Source organism: Silurus aristotelis (genome assembly GCF_946808225.1).
Source record: "Silurus aristotelis genome assembly, chromosome: 13".
In the NCBI taxonomy this organism is placed as follows: domain Eukaryota; kingdom Metazoa; phylum Chordata; class Actinopteri; order Siluriformes; family Siluridae; genus Silurus; species Silurus aristotelis.
Genome location: NC_139586.1, coordinates 28,198,193 through 28,213,683, shown reverse-complemented (window position 1 = coordinate 28,213,683; position 15,491 = coordinate 28,198,193). Strand labels below are relative to the sequence as shown.

The 15,491-nt window shown below is 42.8% G+C and overlaps 1 protein-coding gene across 9 annotated transcripts in view; it reads right to left on the bottom strand.

Moving 5' to 3' along the window:
• The window catches only part of tle2a (TLE family member 2, transcriptional corepressor a), a 44,908-nt gene extending 34,262 nt beyond the window's left edge, over positions 1–10,646 (bottom strand). For 2 of the 9 annotated variants that reach the window (XM_083559136.1, XM_083559138.1), the window contains exon 1: positions 9,469–10,645. In XM_083559136.1, the coding sequence (XP_083415262.1) occupies positions 9,469–9,492 (24 nt within the window). In that variant the 5' untranslated portion in view covers positions 9,493–10,645. Of the gene's footprint in view, positions 1–6,190; positions 6,571–9,468 lie in introns of those variants that run through there. The other 7 variants (XM_083559133.1, XM_083559135.1, XM_083559137.1 and 4 more) reach the window with 5 other exon arrangements.
• Between the last annotated feature and the right edge of the window lie 4,845 nt (positions 10,647–15,491).

The window sequence follows — 15,491 nt, the reverse complement described above, 5'->3', positions numbered from 1 at the left end:
GTAACATGATCTTTTGATGTGCCCGTTCCTGCTCCACCTTCTGGACGTCATAGTGCCCGCTATCAAAAGCTGACTAATGCACATTATGTGAAAGCATCGCTGCATCGGCGCCTGTGTGTGCGCGCGCGTAAGTGTGTGTTTCTACAAATATGCCTTGTGCACAATGGAAAGGAGGACACACATGAAAGACAAGCTAGCGGGCGCTTTAATGATGGGGGTGAAGAAGGAGCGCTGGTGGTGGTGGAGGTGATCAGACACAGGAAGCATTGTTGGGTGATACACCGTTAAGAGACGTACAAGTTTAGTCGCACGAATGGATGGGGGGGGGGGGGGGGGGTGGTTTGATGTGAATTAAGACTTTAGCTTTAGGATTAGAATTAAGTGGGAGAATAGGGACCTGGTAAAGGAGATACTCCCACCAGGCTGCCAGAGCCATTAAAAGCCCAGGCTCGGGGTAATGCAGACAGACAAGCAGACAAAAGCTCCAGTGAAGTGAAGGAAGTCCTATCATTCCAGTCGTCTGTCTGTCTGTCTGTCTGTCTGTCTGTCTGTCTGTCTGTCTGTCTGTCTGTCTCTCACCACATCTGTCAGTGTTTAATAAACAAGACTTGGAAGGGATTCGTTTGCCTTGGAGCAAGGAAGTGAAAGTACGACAAGTGTTTGAGGCATTACTGACCACGGACAGGTCTGTTTTTAACAGCATTTACATACAGTTGCACTCGAACACACCAGAAGATTTTATGAAAATAATGGGCAAATGAGGCGACAAGACAAGTGGCAAGAATGACAAGTGTCTGTGAATTTCCTTGCTTAAGACTTAACCTACTTCACTTAACCTCTTAGCTTGCTTTCGTCCCGGAAAAACTTTCGACTAAACAGTGCGAAACACACCGAAAAAACTAAAGCCGACTGACACTCAAAAATTGCCTGACATTACATTGATGATCAAACCCAGCCATTAGTGATGCACAAGTCAGTGCACTCTTAGTGCCGGTCCCAAGTCCAGATTAATGGGGAGGGTTGTGTTAGGAAGAGCATCCAGCGTAAAACATGTGCCAAATCAAACTTGCAGATCAAAAATCAGAATATCATAGAGGTCAGACAGGGGCTCGGTGGTGGTGACGAGGTGCTGGATGGTTGGGCAACTACTGCAGAAGTGATAATGGAGACGGCTAGAAACGTACTTGGTGTGACATCTGGATATAGAAAGAAAGACAAAGAGACGCGGTGGTGGAATGAGGAAGTGCAGGAGAGCAGAATGAGGAATGAAAGTCAGTAGGAGTAAGACAGAGTACATGTGTGTGAATGAGAGGGAGGGCAGTGGAGGGGTGCGGTTGCAGGGAGAAGAGGTGGAGAAGGTGGAGGAGTTCGGGTACCTGGGGTCAACAGTGCAGGCAGGGTGGAGAAGAGTGATAGCAGGAGTGATTTGTGATAGAAGAGAATCTGCAGTGAAAGGGAACGTTTATAGGACTGTGGTGAGACCTGAGATGTTGTATGGATTAGAGACAGTGGCATTGAGTAAAAGACAGGAGGTGGAGCTGGAGGTAGCAGAGCTGAAGATGTTGAGGTTTTCGTTGGGAGTGACGACGATGGACAGGATTAGAAATTAGTTTATTAGAGGGACAGCGCATGTACGAAATTTTGGAGACAAGGTGAGGGAGGTGAGATTGAGATGGTTTGGACATGTGCAGAGGAGGGACATGGGGTATATCAGTAGGAGAATGCTGAAGATGGAGCAACCAGGAAGGAAGAAAAGAGGAAGACCAAGGAGGAGGTTTATGGATGTGGTGAAGGAAGTCATGCAGGTAGTTGGTGTGAAAGATGCAGATGTAGAGAACAGGGGGGTATGGAGACGGATGATCCGCTGTGATGATATTGATCAGCTTGGTGTGTCCATCGTCCTTATTCTAGCTTTATATATTTAATTGGTTAAATATGATGCTACATTTAGAGAATAACATTTGGAAATGATGTTAGCGAGTCATCAACCAGCTGTATTTTATGTTACTGGATGGCTCGGCTACCAAAACCTGCTAACAAGATGAAGGGGGGGTTCAGAAAAATATATCAGGCAAAAAAAAAATCATCATATCAGCCATCGGTTGCAGTGATTTCTAAATATCTGCATCGGCCAGAGAAAAACCCATATCATTCAACCCCTACTCAAAAACCACCCATGACCAACTGTCAGCTTGGTGTGTCCTGGTCTTCACACTTAACAGCTACTTAATTAGAAACACCTGTACATTCATGCAGGAAATCATTATGCTGCAGCGCCAAGCATTAAATTATACAGACACAAGATCACGCCGTCACCCAAATCACTAAAAATACAGTAATGCCTCAGAACTTGCTGCATCCTCGGAACTAGACTCCGCCTCTCACGATGAAACTCGTCTCACGGTAACAGATGCATGAACAACAGTGTTCTAGAAAGTCCTCCAAAATGTTCTCTTTTGTGCTTTCTGAACATTGTAAGCTTAAAATAAATGGTCCTAACGTGGTTACTTTATTTTGTATACAGTACTTAAAATAATTAAATAAAATACTTGTTTCGCACAGTCACAGGGAGCACCAACCTTCGTAAGTCAGTGTGCCAAAAGCTCGCCGTTTTAACACAATTGCAGAGATCCAGCACGAAAAGCAGAGGGTGTTTGACACTACATAAAGACTTTCAGGACACGTTTCTGAAGAATGTTGGCGGCGCTGTATTGCTTTGCAAGGGGACTATTTTGATAGTGATGGATAGTGTGGAAACGTAGATAAATAAATTACTTTCTTGTAAACAGCGCGAGTTTCGGACCTTTTCGATACCACCTCGTATATAAATGCACCTTCGCACAGTATGTTAATTGTATATACATTTGTATATTTAAATATTTATATTAGACTTATTTACTCATGCATTGCTATGTGCACTTCTTGTTAACTGCGTTTCATTGGCCCTGTATTTCTACCCTGCACAATAACAAAGTTGAATCCAATCCAGAGAGAAAGAGGTGAGATTAGATTTTCAGCTCCTGGATTTTTCCCCCAAATTACATATGACTGACATTTTCTATACTGAAGGTTACAGTCGAAACACTTTTGCATTACAGTGAAATTTGCATACTTACAGGTGAATGTAGGTGTATATGCAAACTACCAACATGGAAGTGTGAGGTTCGCACTGAGTAGATAGTTGAGGTGGGTGGGGTGGGGATGTCAGAGGGGAATTTCTTTCCTTCAAGGTCTGAAGCAAAGGGGGCTGGGGTATTGGGGTGGGGGGTTGGAGCTCACAAGAGGGCTGATGCATTGTTCGAGCTCATAACGAGCTTCTCTCCCCAACCCTGCAATTCAATCTGCCATCCAGATGCCTGGACTCAAACAGCTCAGGCCTAGCAGGGAGCGAGAGCACACACACACACACTCACACACACTCCTCCCATACTGAAGAAAGAATCCGAAAAACAAGAAGAGGAAGGCTATTTAATGGCAAGAGCTGGTCACAGAGAGTGGGAGGGACGGATTGAAGGAAGGAGAGGGACAGGAAGGGTGGGAGGATGACATTTGGCTCTATTCCCTTCTTCCTCTTTATCTTCCCATCCCCCTTTTCTGATCTTCACCTCCCATTGTATTCCACAGGTGCAAGTCGACTCCTGGAAAAGGATTGTGGGCCTTTTTTTCCCCTGAAAGCCAGCAGTCTGTTTAATAGCTTCATATAGCAGAACTGATAAGCATCACGGCCATACAATCAATCTTTCTGGCTCCAGTTCTATTTCCGTTCGCATAGAACTGGGTTCCATTATTGGATCGATACTTCCTGGCGGAGCACCGCATACCTGCAAGACGAAGAAGGAAATTCTATAAAGAACCCAAACAACATTTAAGAGGCTTCATGGCGAGCATGAACGACTGGATCCAATTAACTCTGCCCTCTTTTCCGAGAACCACTGAAGATTCTAACGCGACAGCCGGCACTTTTTGGTTTGGTTTCAGTTTGGTTTGGCAAGTCAGCTTACCTGTTTTTAGAAAACCTTCTAGACCTGGCAGCCAACTAGCGTCTAAGTTCTTGCATAAATGAACAGAACTCCCCCATACCAGCAGGTGGCAGTAGTCTATATTCGGCATCCAAACGAACAGAGCTACAACTCTGAAAATATAACGAGAGCAGCGTTTTAATCTGCCATGATTATTACTAACGGATTTGTGTAGCTTTTTTCAATCACGTCTGCTAAGTTGCAAAGAAGAAGAGCAAGAATGACAAGTGTTGTGTTCCTTCTTTACTCAATCGTTGTTTGCGTTAGTCAGGTTTTTCTTTTTCCTCATGTGCCAAGATGAACATCCAATCGATTTTCTCTTTCTCGCCAACGAGCTCCAACACCAATTTGACCGATTTGCTGAATTGTCCGATAAACAGTTGATGTCGGCAGAAGAAAGCCAACAGTGTGGAAAAAAACAAAAGCCGACCGACGATCAAAATCCAACCGACATTGCCCAGCTGTCAGCCTGGTATTACCTGGGCTTCAAGTTCTTATCCTTCATTCTTAATCTAGATCTTAATCTGGATATTTCACTGGTTTCAATATGATACTACCTTTAAAGAGAGAATGAAAATATAATTGTTGGAGCTGTATTGTTAGCAATCCTTCTGAATAGAGAGGATTGTGTTCAATAAACGTTTAAACAATTTTCTGTATCACATCTTAATAATTAACTCTTACATTTAATGAGAAAGGGGGGAAAAAAGAAAATCAGCCAAACATATCGGGCCAAAAAAATCGGCATGTAGCAATCAAAGCCTTGCTTGCAGTGTGGGATCTCCATAAAACCATTCCGAGATGGGCATAACCTAAAAAAGTGCCAAATCAGCTTTATAATTCAGCCTTGGAGAAACAAAGTGCTACGCTACAGCTAGCATATGTCCGCCTACCACTTTACCACTTGCACATACACTTCCCCTGAACCGGTTCATATCCCACAGGGGCTCAAACCACTGGTTAGACATCTGAAGTGGCATAGGAGACTCAATTCCATGTTGTGGCGAGGGCTCCTCACGATGGCAGCCCGAACAGCCCCAGTATTCTCTAAAATGGGGACCACCTGGGGACTTCTTTTTGACTGCTGATCCTTAGACTTTTTCATGACGTCCTAACTGGTACCGATGCCGAAATTCCTTTTGCGCACCACTCTTCACCATCTAATCACCATTCTAATGAAAGGTTTTACAGTGAACCCTCCACTGCTCCATTACTACTAACGGGAAGTCAAGTTTATTTCTTTTGCGCTTTTCACAATGGACATTGTCTCAAAGCAGTTTACAGAAATCAAGAGTGAATGATGTGTATTTATCCCTGATTAGCAGCCATGGTGACTGTGGTGAAGGAAAAACTCCCTTAGATGTTATTAAGAAGAAACCTTGAGAGGAATCAGACTCAAAAGGGGAACCTCATCCTCATTTGGGTGACATCAAGAGTGTGATTATAGTCTTTAAACAATACAGAACACTGGAGAATGAAAACCAACATGAGCACTGGAGTGTGTGATTATGAGTAATGTTCTTTCTACAGTTTTATACAGTCAGTTGATGTTATGGTACCAGGAGCTACTGAGCAACTCATAAAACAGCTCAACATTTGAGATCATCACAGATCCAACATCAGCTTCTCCATGCCAGAGCCTTTGAACAATCCAATGTCCAAACTCCACAATCGCAGGTGCCCCAGTGAGCAGCAACTTATAGTTCCAAAATTTCCCATTTCCCTGCGCCACAACGTACAAGCCAAGTAAGATATCAGGAGATGTTACTGTGGAACGGAGCGTGTATTAGCAAGTATGTAAGTTGCCGTTATCTCGTTTTTCTTCCTCGAAAAGAAAACGGAAGCAAATAATTGTTGCACCAAATGACAGATTTCTACCTGGACAAAGATCATCTGTGCAATTCAAGAGACTCAAGAATTGGCAGGTTTTATTTACAGCTTTTGATCCCACAATCAGGGTTCTAAATATTATGTCAAGAAGTGAACTAAATACTAAATATAGATCAGTGCTATGTAGGTGATGCTCTAAAATTCTGATACGAGGATACGCAGGACCAGTATTGGTGCAAACAACAAGATTTTATAATTTCTGTCATTTACACTGAGAACGTAAGGTTTAACGGCTTTGCTCGTAAGTCCAACAGCTTAGCAGTGATGGGATTTGAACTCACGACATTCCGATCAGAAGTCCAGCATTAGTAGAGGCACCAGTAAAGAAAACATCGGCATCGTTCCATCTTTAGTGAAAACGCCTTGCCGAACCCAAACACCACCAGCATCTGACAGTCATCCGAAACATCCACCTTCTGATACCACTGACCTTCTCTTGTCCTGCAAAACACACACTGTCCAACCCACAAATCCATAGAAACACACACCACCGTAGACCTACAGTTCCACCATCAATAAATCAGTCAAATTCGGTGTCAACACCTGACAGCTATTTGCATATTAAAAAGCACCACCCCCAGGAATCTGACCCAGACAGGGTCCTATTTTATCGATCTCAGGCCCTGGCAGCTCGAAGCTTCTAGGAATGTCCTCGTAATCGCTCACTTAGACAGAAGGGGGATGGGATAGTGTGTGTGTGTGTGTGTGTGTGTGTGTGTGTGTGTGTGTGTGTGTGTGTGTGTGTGTGTGTGTGTGTGTTGAGGGGGAGGGGGGTTATGCCAGGCACCTGTTTCATTAGTGCCACATCTTTTCTCTCTCCTGTCTCCACGAGCTCGTTATGCAAATTTCCACTGCTGTCAGGATACATTAGCGATGCCGGCCAGCCGGGTTGTCAGCTGTGTTAATTGCTCGAGGTGGCTCCCTTACTAAAGAATATTCTCAAAAGTATTTGTTTGCTCCGTTCGAGGGATTTCCATCAAGCCATGCCTTCTGGCAGGAACTCGCTCATGAACCGGGAAAGAGTGCTCGCGAATTCCATGGAGAGGAGATGATGAGTAGGAATGAGTCAGACGCTTGAAGACACTACTGTGAGCTGAAGATTAGGAGCATTTGGAGATGTGGAAAATGTCCATCGCAAGATGGGAACAATTGGGGACACTCCTAGAATTTCTATCAAACTGGAATTACTGGGATTCAGTCTCAAGATTCGAGTTGCAAAGGGGCGGAAAACTTTCTACAGGGGGAAAACTTAGTAGGAACGTATTTGTTTGGTCGATCTGACGTGAATGGAAACTAATACAGTTTCAAAACATCTTTGACTGATTTTACTGTTTGTATCATTTTGTTGCAAAATCGCTGACACAGCACAAGCAAGTTGTAAACATGATTCGATGAAATAGAGATAATTTACGTAAAAACCTTTTTTGACACGCGTGTTGTGATGCAGGAATGCATGCACATCGCATGTAGGGGGCGTGGCCTCTGTAAACTCGCAGGAAATGTGCTGTGTGGGTGTGATGAACGTGCAGGAAACTGGATTAAATCTGGTCGTTTTAACCCACATTTTGCTCATTTCTGTTAATTCCCATTGAAAGTTTGCAGTCTTGCAAACTTCCTCAAGATCAAATCTGGACCACTAACGAGTATAGAAAGCAATGTGTATTCCTACAGCCTAACACATGGTCACACTTCCTCCAACTGGTTTCCCTTTGAGAGCCCTTTGAAAACCAAAAACGGTTTATGGCTCGCTGGTCATCAGTTCTGCAGAGGACAACCGTAAAAAAGTTACATCTGCCCTGGACGGTGGTGATGTTAGCTTCACAAAACAGTAGCATGGAGATGTTTACAGCTTCAGACCTGCACTTTCCTGAAGCCACAGTGGAGACCAAAGTCATACACTGTATGAAGAAATATTTGTGTAGACCTGATCATTAGATACGCATGTGTATTGTGTATATTTCTACATAGTCACAGAAGATGGTGCTGAAATCAGCGACTTTTTTTTTTTATGTTCGCTTTTACAGTCAAGGTTCTCCATGAGATAAAGACATACGTACATTAACGTACACGATGACTTTTCCAGACCTTATGTGGTTCTTCCCTGAACTTTTCCTACTAAATTGAAGTCACAATTGTAAAGGATGCCTTGGATGAAATTTTTCCTTTGCTTGACCCGGGGCGACCCAAACCTCCATGAAGATGTGCTTTCCATGGGTTGGCGTTGAACAACATCTGCTGTCACGCTCTGACCTCGACCCTGTTGAACGAGGTCCAAACGGCATCCTATACAAGTGTGTGCCTTTGAGTTTGTAGGAACTTTGTTTGGGGAAGAACCACATATGATTGGAATGCTGAATGCACCCCAGGTCTCCTCACCTCACCTACATCAGTACCTGACTTAACTTTACCCTTGTGTCTCCTTGAATCTCCACAAAATCTAGAGGAACATCTTCCCAGAAGAAAGTGGCACTTATAATGTGGGGGGGGGGGGGGGGGGGAGTAAATACCAGTAAATCTGACACTCAGGTGTCCACAAACCTTTATAAAATAATATATGTTTACTAAATACCTATGAAAGATGATTTAAAAAGTTACTACATGATCAATGTGGTCTATAAAATAGATGTCTGTATGAACTATGGGAAGAAGACTACACAATGTATTATTACCTGCCACCAGAATGAGGTTCAGGTTGTGTATTCCACACCAAACATTATGGATAAGTGGTGGTTAGATGGAGGCTCATGGTTTCTTTCTGTAGTGTGGATGTTCAGCCTACTGTAAGGTAGGATTCCATCAATCCATCCAACCGCTTGAATCAAAAGCTCAGAGAAGAAAAAGCCGCAGAAGTGCCCATAGGAAATGGGAGAGAAGGAATTTTTGGGGTCGGTGGTTAACAGGAATTGGGGACGGTGGGTGTGGGTGTGGGTGTGGGTGTGTGTGTGTGTAAATTATTCAAATACTAGCACAAAACTGGATTTCATTACTTTGTACCTGGACTACTAAACGATAAAAAATATCTACATCAAAAAAAATTGAGAAACAATGTTGGGTTAAGATGTTGGACCTCCAAGCAAAAGGTCATGATTTGAAATCCCAGCACCATCAAGCTGCCACTGTTGGGCCCTTGAGCAAGGCCCCTATTACTCAATTGCTCAGTGTATCTATTTATCCTGAAATTTTGGATTAAAAAAAAATATATGGCGCTCCGGCAATCCGTGTGAGAGCGCAATACCTTCAGTATCATTTCTACACAAGTTTTCTATTTAACACTGAGGAAAGCTACCAGGAAGTCCACTTGGATCTTGGATGGCTCCTGGAGGTTTTTTGCAGAACCTTGGGACAAACCAGTAATTATGGTTGCTTGTAGGAGACACCACCAAACATCTCCCTCCCCCTCCCCCAAGGCCTGTTTACAAGCTTTGACCCAGTTGAAAGAAACTGCTAAATATTTACTACGTGTGGAATCCAGTGGAGGAACCAAACAAAAAGCGCATTTCAGTTCACAAAGGTGATGTTTAGGATTATTATTGAGAGTAATACAAGTGGTGGAACTTACCGATGGTCGGTTCTGTGGAAACATGGTGTGGTTTTGCGATGTTCTCCCAGTGTTTGTTTGTTACTGTTTGTTTCTTGTTGATGTTGCAGAAGAAAGAGCAGGAGAGCTCACAAGTGCGTTTTGGTGTCGCCTCAGTGTTGGGTTGAAGCAGGACTCATTTCTTCACTCGAACTCTCTTTGTTCTGCTTGTGGCCGAGGCGCCGTGCAGGAACAGGAGCAGCAGGAACAGGAGCAGCGTGTGGATGCGCCTGAGATCCGTCTCCACGTTTCGAGTGAAACAGAAAGAGAACAAGAGGAAAGAAAGCAACCACGCAAGCGCTCCTGATCCTCCACCCTGCTGCTGAAAAGTCTCGGAATAAACAAAAAATAATACTATGAAGATGAAGAAGAAGATGAAGATAGCTCGGTGGTCGAGGAGAAGCCGGTGGAGTCCGACATCTAGTGCATGCGCAGCCTCTTTTGTCTCCGTCTCTGCTCTTCTTTCCCTCCTTTCCTTTCCTTTCCTTTCCCTTCTCTTCTCTTCTTTCTCTTTCCTTCCCTTTACTGAGAACCTCGGCCGCCTTTTCAATGGGACATTTGAGACTTCTTTTCTTGTGGGAAACACGCAAATCCCTCCCGCGGCGCGCAACTGAGGATGAGGAGGAGCAGGAGGAGGAGGTGGTAGTGGAGGAGGAGAGTGTGTGTGTGTGTGTGTGTGTGTGTGTGTGTGTGGGGGGGGGGGGGGGGGGTGTTCTATCTCATCTAAATTATCTCACACACATGAAGTTGTGGATGAAGCAGTGGAGATGAAATCAAGGCCCTGTGATGGTCCGGATTTATCATTCAGAAAATTATGGCATGGTCCAGATCTGAGTGTGGACCAGCAGCAGTCTAAAAAAAACCATCATCTTCTTTGTGTGTGTTGTGTTGTGTGTTTTCTTAATCAGTTGCACACCATGTACAGGACACAACAACGTCCCTATTTACATTTACCAAATGATAGAAACAGAACGCGCACGATTTCGATACAAAATAATAAAAGAGAAAAAATATCGCACCGATTGTTCCCTGATTGAATGAAATCTCCACGTGGGGTTCGACCCAGCCACAATCAACGCTACAGGATTCCGCCAATCAGAGCGCAGGAGACCCACGTGGGGCGCGGGGACTGGTGCGATTTCATTGGTCCGCGTTGGTACAACGGGCCGGCGAAGCGCCAATCAGATGCAGGGACGAGCACGAGTTAACCCTTTCGGTGCACTGATTGCTTTTGTTCAACCGAAAGAAAGAAAGAAAGAAAGAAAGAAAGAAAGAAAGAAAGAAAGAAAGAAAGAAAGAAAGAAAGAAAGAAAGAAAGAAAGAAAGAAAGAAAGAAAGAAAGAAAGAAAGAAAGAAAGAAAGAAAGAAGGGAGGGTTGGGATTTGTTTGTTTGTTTGTTTGTGTTTTGTTTAATAGCTTCTTGTATTTTATGCACCAATTTTTTTTAGAACGTATGTCAAAAATACATCTCTATCTATCTATCTATCTATCTATCTATCTATCTATCTATCTATCTATCTATCTATCTATCTATCTATCTATCTATCTATCTATCTGTAAAGATATACACATATAATGTCTAATCGTGTGCATCACATAAAAGGAAAAGAAAAAATAATACAATATGATAAAATATAAGAAAAAAGAGATGTGGAAAATAATAATACTAATAAAATATATATATATATATATATATATATATATATATATATATATATATATATATATATATATATATATATATATATTTATTTATAATATTTTTTTCCATATATTAAAGTAGATGATTATAATATATTTTCTCTCTATATAAATACTATATTAGATAATTTTTTTTATTGTATTTTATACATATATATATATATATATATATATATATATATATATATATATATATATATATATATATATATATATATATATATATATATATATTTAAAGCACCAGCACACCATGACGAATTTCTTGCACATGCAGCACATGATACCAGGCAATAAATCTGATTCTGATTCTTCTATAATCTAATATTTACATCTCTGTTCTATATAACCGATTCTCTGACAATGAAATAAACAAAACACCAATAAAATGCACCTTGTTTTCAGGTGATTTGACTAAACCGTCGTGCTGAAGATAAAAATGTCCTGACACTGTTTATTGGTATGCCAAAGGGGCACAAGGCCTTTAGCTTGGGCCATAATTGGAGATGTTGAGGAGAAGAACAGGGGTGGAAAAAAGTCATTTTCTCAGTGTAGAAAGGAATCACAAGCCATCCCAAGGTGCTGCTGAGAAATAAGGGGAGAGCAGTGTGAAGGGAAGGGCAGAAAGAAAGGAAAGGAGTAGAAAGAGAGATGGAAATGGCTGGGCTATAGAGAGAGGAGGAGCTGGGAATTATTAACGCCCCCCCCCTCCCACACACACACACACACACACACACCTCAACCTCACCACCCGTATGAATTTTAATGCCAAGAGCTCGTCTTCCTTCCAGCTTCTATTAGAAATAGTGGTACGGAGAAGCTGGCGGATGGCAGGAGCCGCTGCAGTGTGTGTGTGTGTGTGTGTGTGTGTGTGTGTGTGTGTGTGTGTGTGTGTGTGTGTGTGTGTGTGTTTGGCTTGCAGGATGTGTGTTGATTATTCAACATGATAAACAAGAGGCTATTTTTAGGAAGAATGCACAATGCAGGTATAAGGGTCCAAGGCGTAGAAATGTTCCTGACATGAGAGTTATATTTTTTTATCATTTGTTCTTTTCTTGACCCCCGAAGCATCAAAGAGGCGAAATGCACCGACGATTCGTTCGTTTTGGGTTTGTTTTGGATTTGGATCCGTAATTGTGTAACGAATCCTAAAGCGTCCAGTCCTGTTACAGAGCATCCGAGCGCACGAACAAGATATTTTTATATCCACATCCGTGCAAAAGATGCCACTGGAGTGGAGGATGTATTCTCACTCGTTCTCTCGTTCCCTCTGTCCGTCCGTCTGTCTGTCTTTCTTCACACTCTCACACTCTCTCACACACACACACACACACACACACACACACACACACACACACACACAGACTTTACAGACAAGTCTCATGTCAGCACAGAGACAGTGGGCTGATTTATTGGATTCTTCTCCCCTGAGATCCTCAACCCCCCACACACTCCCTCATCCATCCACCCCTCCTCCTCTTTCTGCTTTTCCCCCAGGGAGAGAGAGGGGTAATGACCCACATCAGAGTGGCTACATGCGCACACACACACACACACACACACACACACACACACACACACACACACACACACACACGCACGCACACGCACACACAAATACAAACACATTTGCACCGTGTGTAACTGAAACATAAGAGTTTCCTCTCAACGTACATCCGCTTCATACTCATGATCACGTGCCTCTACTTTTTTACACACACACACACACACACACACACACACACACACACACACACACACACACACACACACGCACGCACACGCACACACAAATACAAACACATTTGCACCGTGTGTAACTGAAACATAAGAGTTTCCTCTCAACGTACATCCGCTTCATACTCATGATCACGTGCCTCTACTTTTTTACACACACACACACACACACACACACACACACACACACACACACACACACACACACACACACACACACACACACGTCTTAATGCTTTTATTATACACACTATGATTTCTTTCTTTCTTTCTTTCTTTCTTTCTTTCTTTCTTTCTTTCTTTCTTTCTTTCTTTCTTTCTTTCTTTCTTTCTTTCTTTCTTTAATTTATATTATATAATGAGAATCTCAAGGTGATATAATGACCACAGGATTTTTTCATCCTTATTCAGATCTTTTTAGGAATTTTGAGGATTATGAATTTCCAGAAATGTTCAGTTTTCAGGTGATGATTTTTCAGAAAATTCCACACATCACTGAATCGACAAAAACTCCGACTAACTTCCCCCACTTTTAACTGTAAATAAATTTAATATATTTTATTTATTTTTCTTGATTTTATAAGAATAGAGACGTGCTGAAGTGTTATTATTATTATTATTATTATTATTATTATTATCAATACTATTAAAATGTAACAATCATTATTTGATGATGCCCATCTTCTCTCTCTCTCTCTCTCTCTCTCTCTCTCTCTCTCTCTCTCTCTCTCTCTCTCTCTCTCTCTCCTGAGGTACCAGTGACCAGTCTTCTCATCTCTTCTTGCCCTCAGATCTGCTCGATCCATCCTGATGCCCTCTGGTTCTCATCGTATGGAGACCCTCTGTGTGAGGATGGTTCCACATCAACATTCTAAAGATCCATGAAGATACTGAGCAACTCAAGAACTTTGAGGATGGATTAAGGATTCTGTGTGTGTGTGTGTGTGTGTGTGTGTGTGTGTGTGTGTGTGTGTGTGTGTGTGTGTGTGTGTGTGTGATGTGGAGGGGTGGGTGGATGTCTGTATGAGTGAATGTCATGTGCACAGGAGCTGAAGGGTGTTGATGGTGATGAGCTCTGATGGCTTGAGGAAAGAAGCACCTTTCATTAGCATTGCAGTCCAGGCCATGTGGGTGTAGAGGTTTTTTCTGGTGCGTGTGTGTGTGTGTGTGTGTGTGTGTGTGTGTGTGTGTGTGTGTGTGTGTGTGTGTGTGATATTTTCACATCTCTGCTCTGCCTGGTGTAGAATTCATGGACAGTGCTGACCTGGTGATCAGTTCAGCAGACCTCATCACCCTCAGTATCTCCTGTAGTTTCCATAACCAGTGTTTACAGTAAGGATGCCCTCTGCAGCAAGAGTGGAGATGATCTCATCCCATGAAGGTGGTCAAGGTGCTGTCTCACCTTCAGTATTATAGTTAAAGTAAATGCAAAGTCCATCACAGGTTCCTACTGGTGTGTGTGTGTGTGTGTGTGTGTGTGTGTGTGTGTGTGTGTGTGTGTGTGTGTGTGTGTGTGTGTGTGTGTATACCCAAGGGGAAGTGCTAGTTCAGTGGTTAAGGCATTGAACTAGAGATTAGAGGGTAACAAAATCAAATCCCAGCATGTCCAAACTTCAGGGCCCTTGAGCAAGGCCCTTAACCCTCAACTGCTCAGTTGTAAGGGGATCCACCAAATGCTGTAAATGTTCTCTAAGCTCCTCAGTTTCTTCACTGGTGTCCCAAATTACATTATTATGAAAAAAAAATTTTATGCACAGTAGTTGGATGGATAAACACTGCCCCCTGCTGTCCACAGGCGGTTCTGCATGCAAACAGCCACATGGTGTAACCATTTTGAGTGCGTGGAATAACCGGATGAGGAAAACGACACAGAATAAAAGTCGTGTCCCAATAGTTTTGTGCATTAAGTTTATGTATTTGCATATTTTTATATGGTTTGTCCCAGTATTCAGTGTAATATGTTTATTATACTGAAGATTTGGAAGTGCAGGGACATTTCTCAGAGTTTTTGGACTTTTAGAAACTAGTAATCCAACTAGATCTTTTCTATGCCTAATAGCAACTTGCAACTTTACAATTATGTTTGGCAAATTTTGGTAAACCCCCTTATCCTACGCAACTTAAATTTATCTCATTTATACAACTGAGGGTTAGGGGCCTTGCTCAGGGGCCAAATGTTGCAGCTTGGTGGTGCTGAGATTTGAACTAACACCCTTTCCGAGAATTGCTGACTCACAGTTTCAGTGTCTGAACCTGAACTTTACTGTCTGTGTGGAGTTCTGAATGTTCTTGTCATCTCTTGGTTTTTTAATCTTCGGGAAGAGGGCAAAGTCCACAGGAGCCAAATCTGGCAAGTAGGGTGGGTGCGGAGGTGAGATCGTGCCGTTTCACGTGTGAGGAGAAGCTCGGTGACAGGGTGCACCAGCACCAGAACAGCACTAGAACAGAACCAGCTGCCTCCAGGACGATGTCTTTTGCCACACTGACTTATGAAGGTCGGTGCTCCCTGTGACTGTGCATGCAGCCTTGTGCTGCCTTCTGTTGGTGTGTTACAAAACTAGTCTTAAA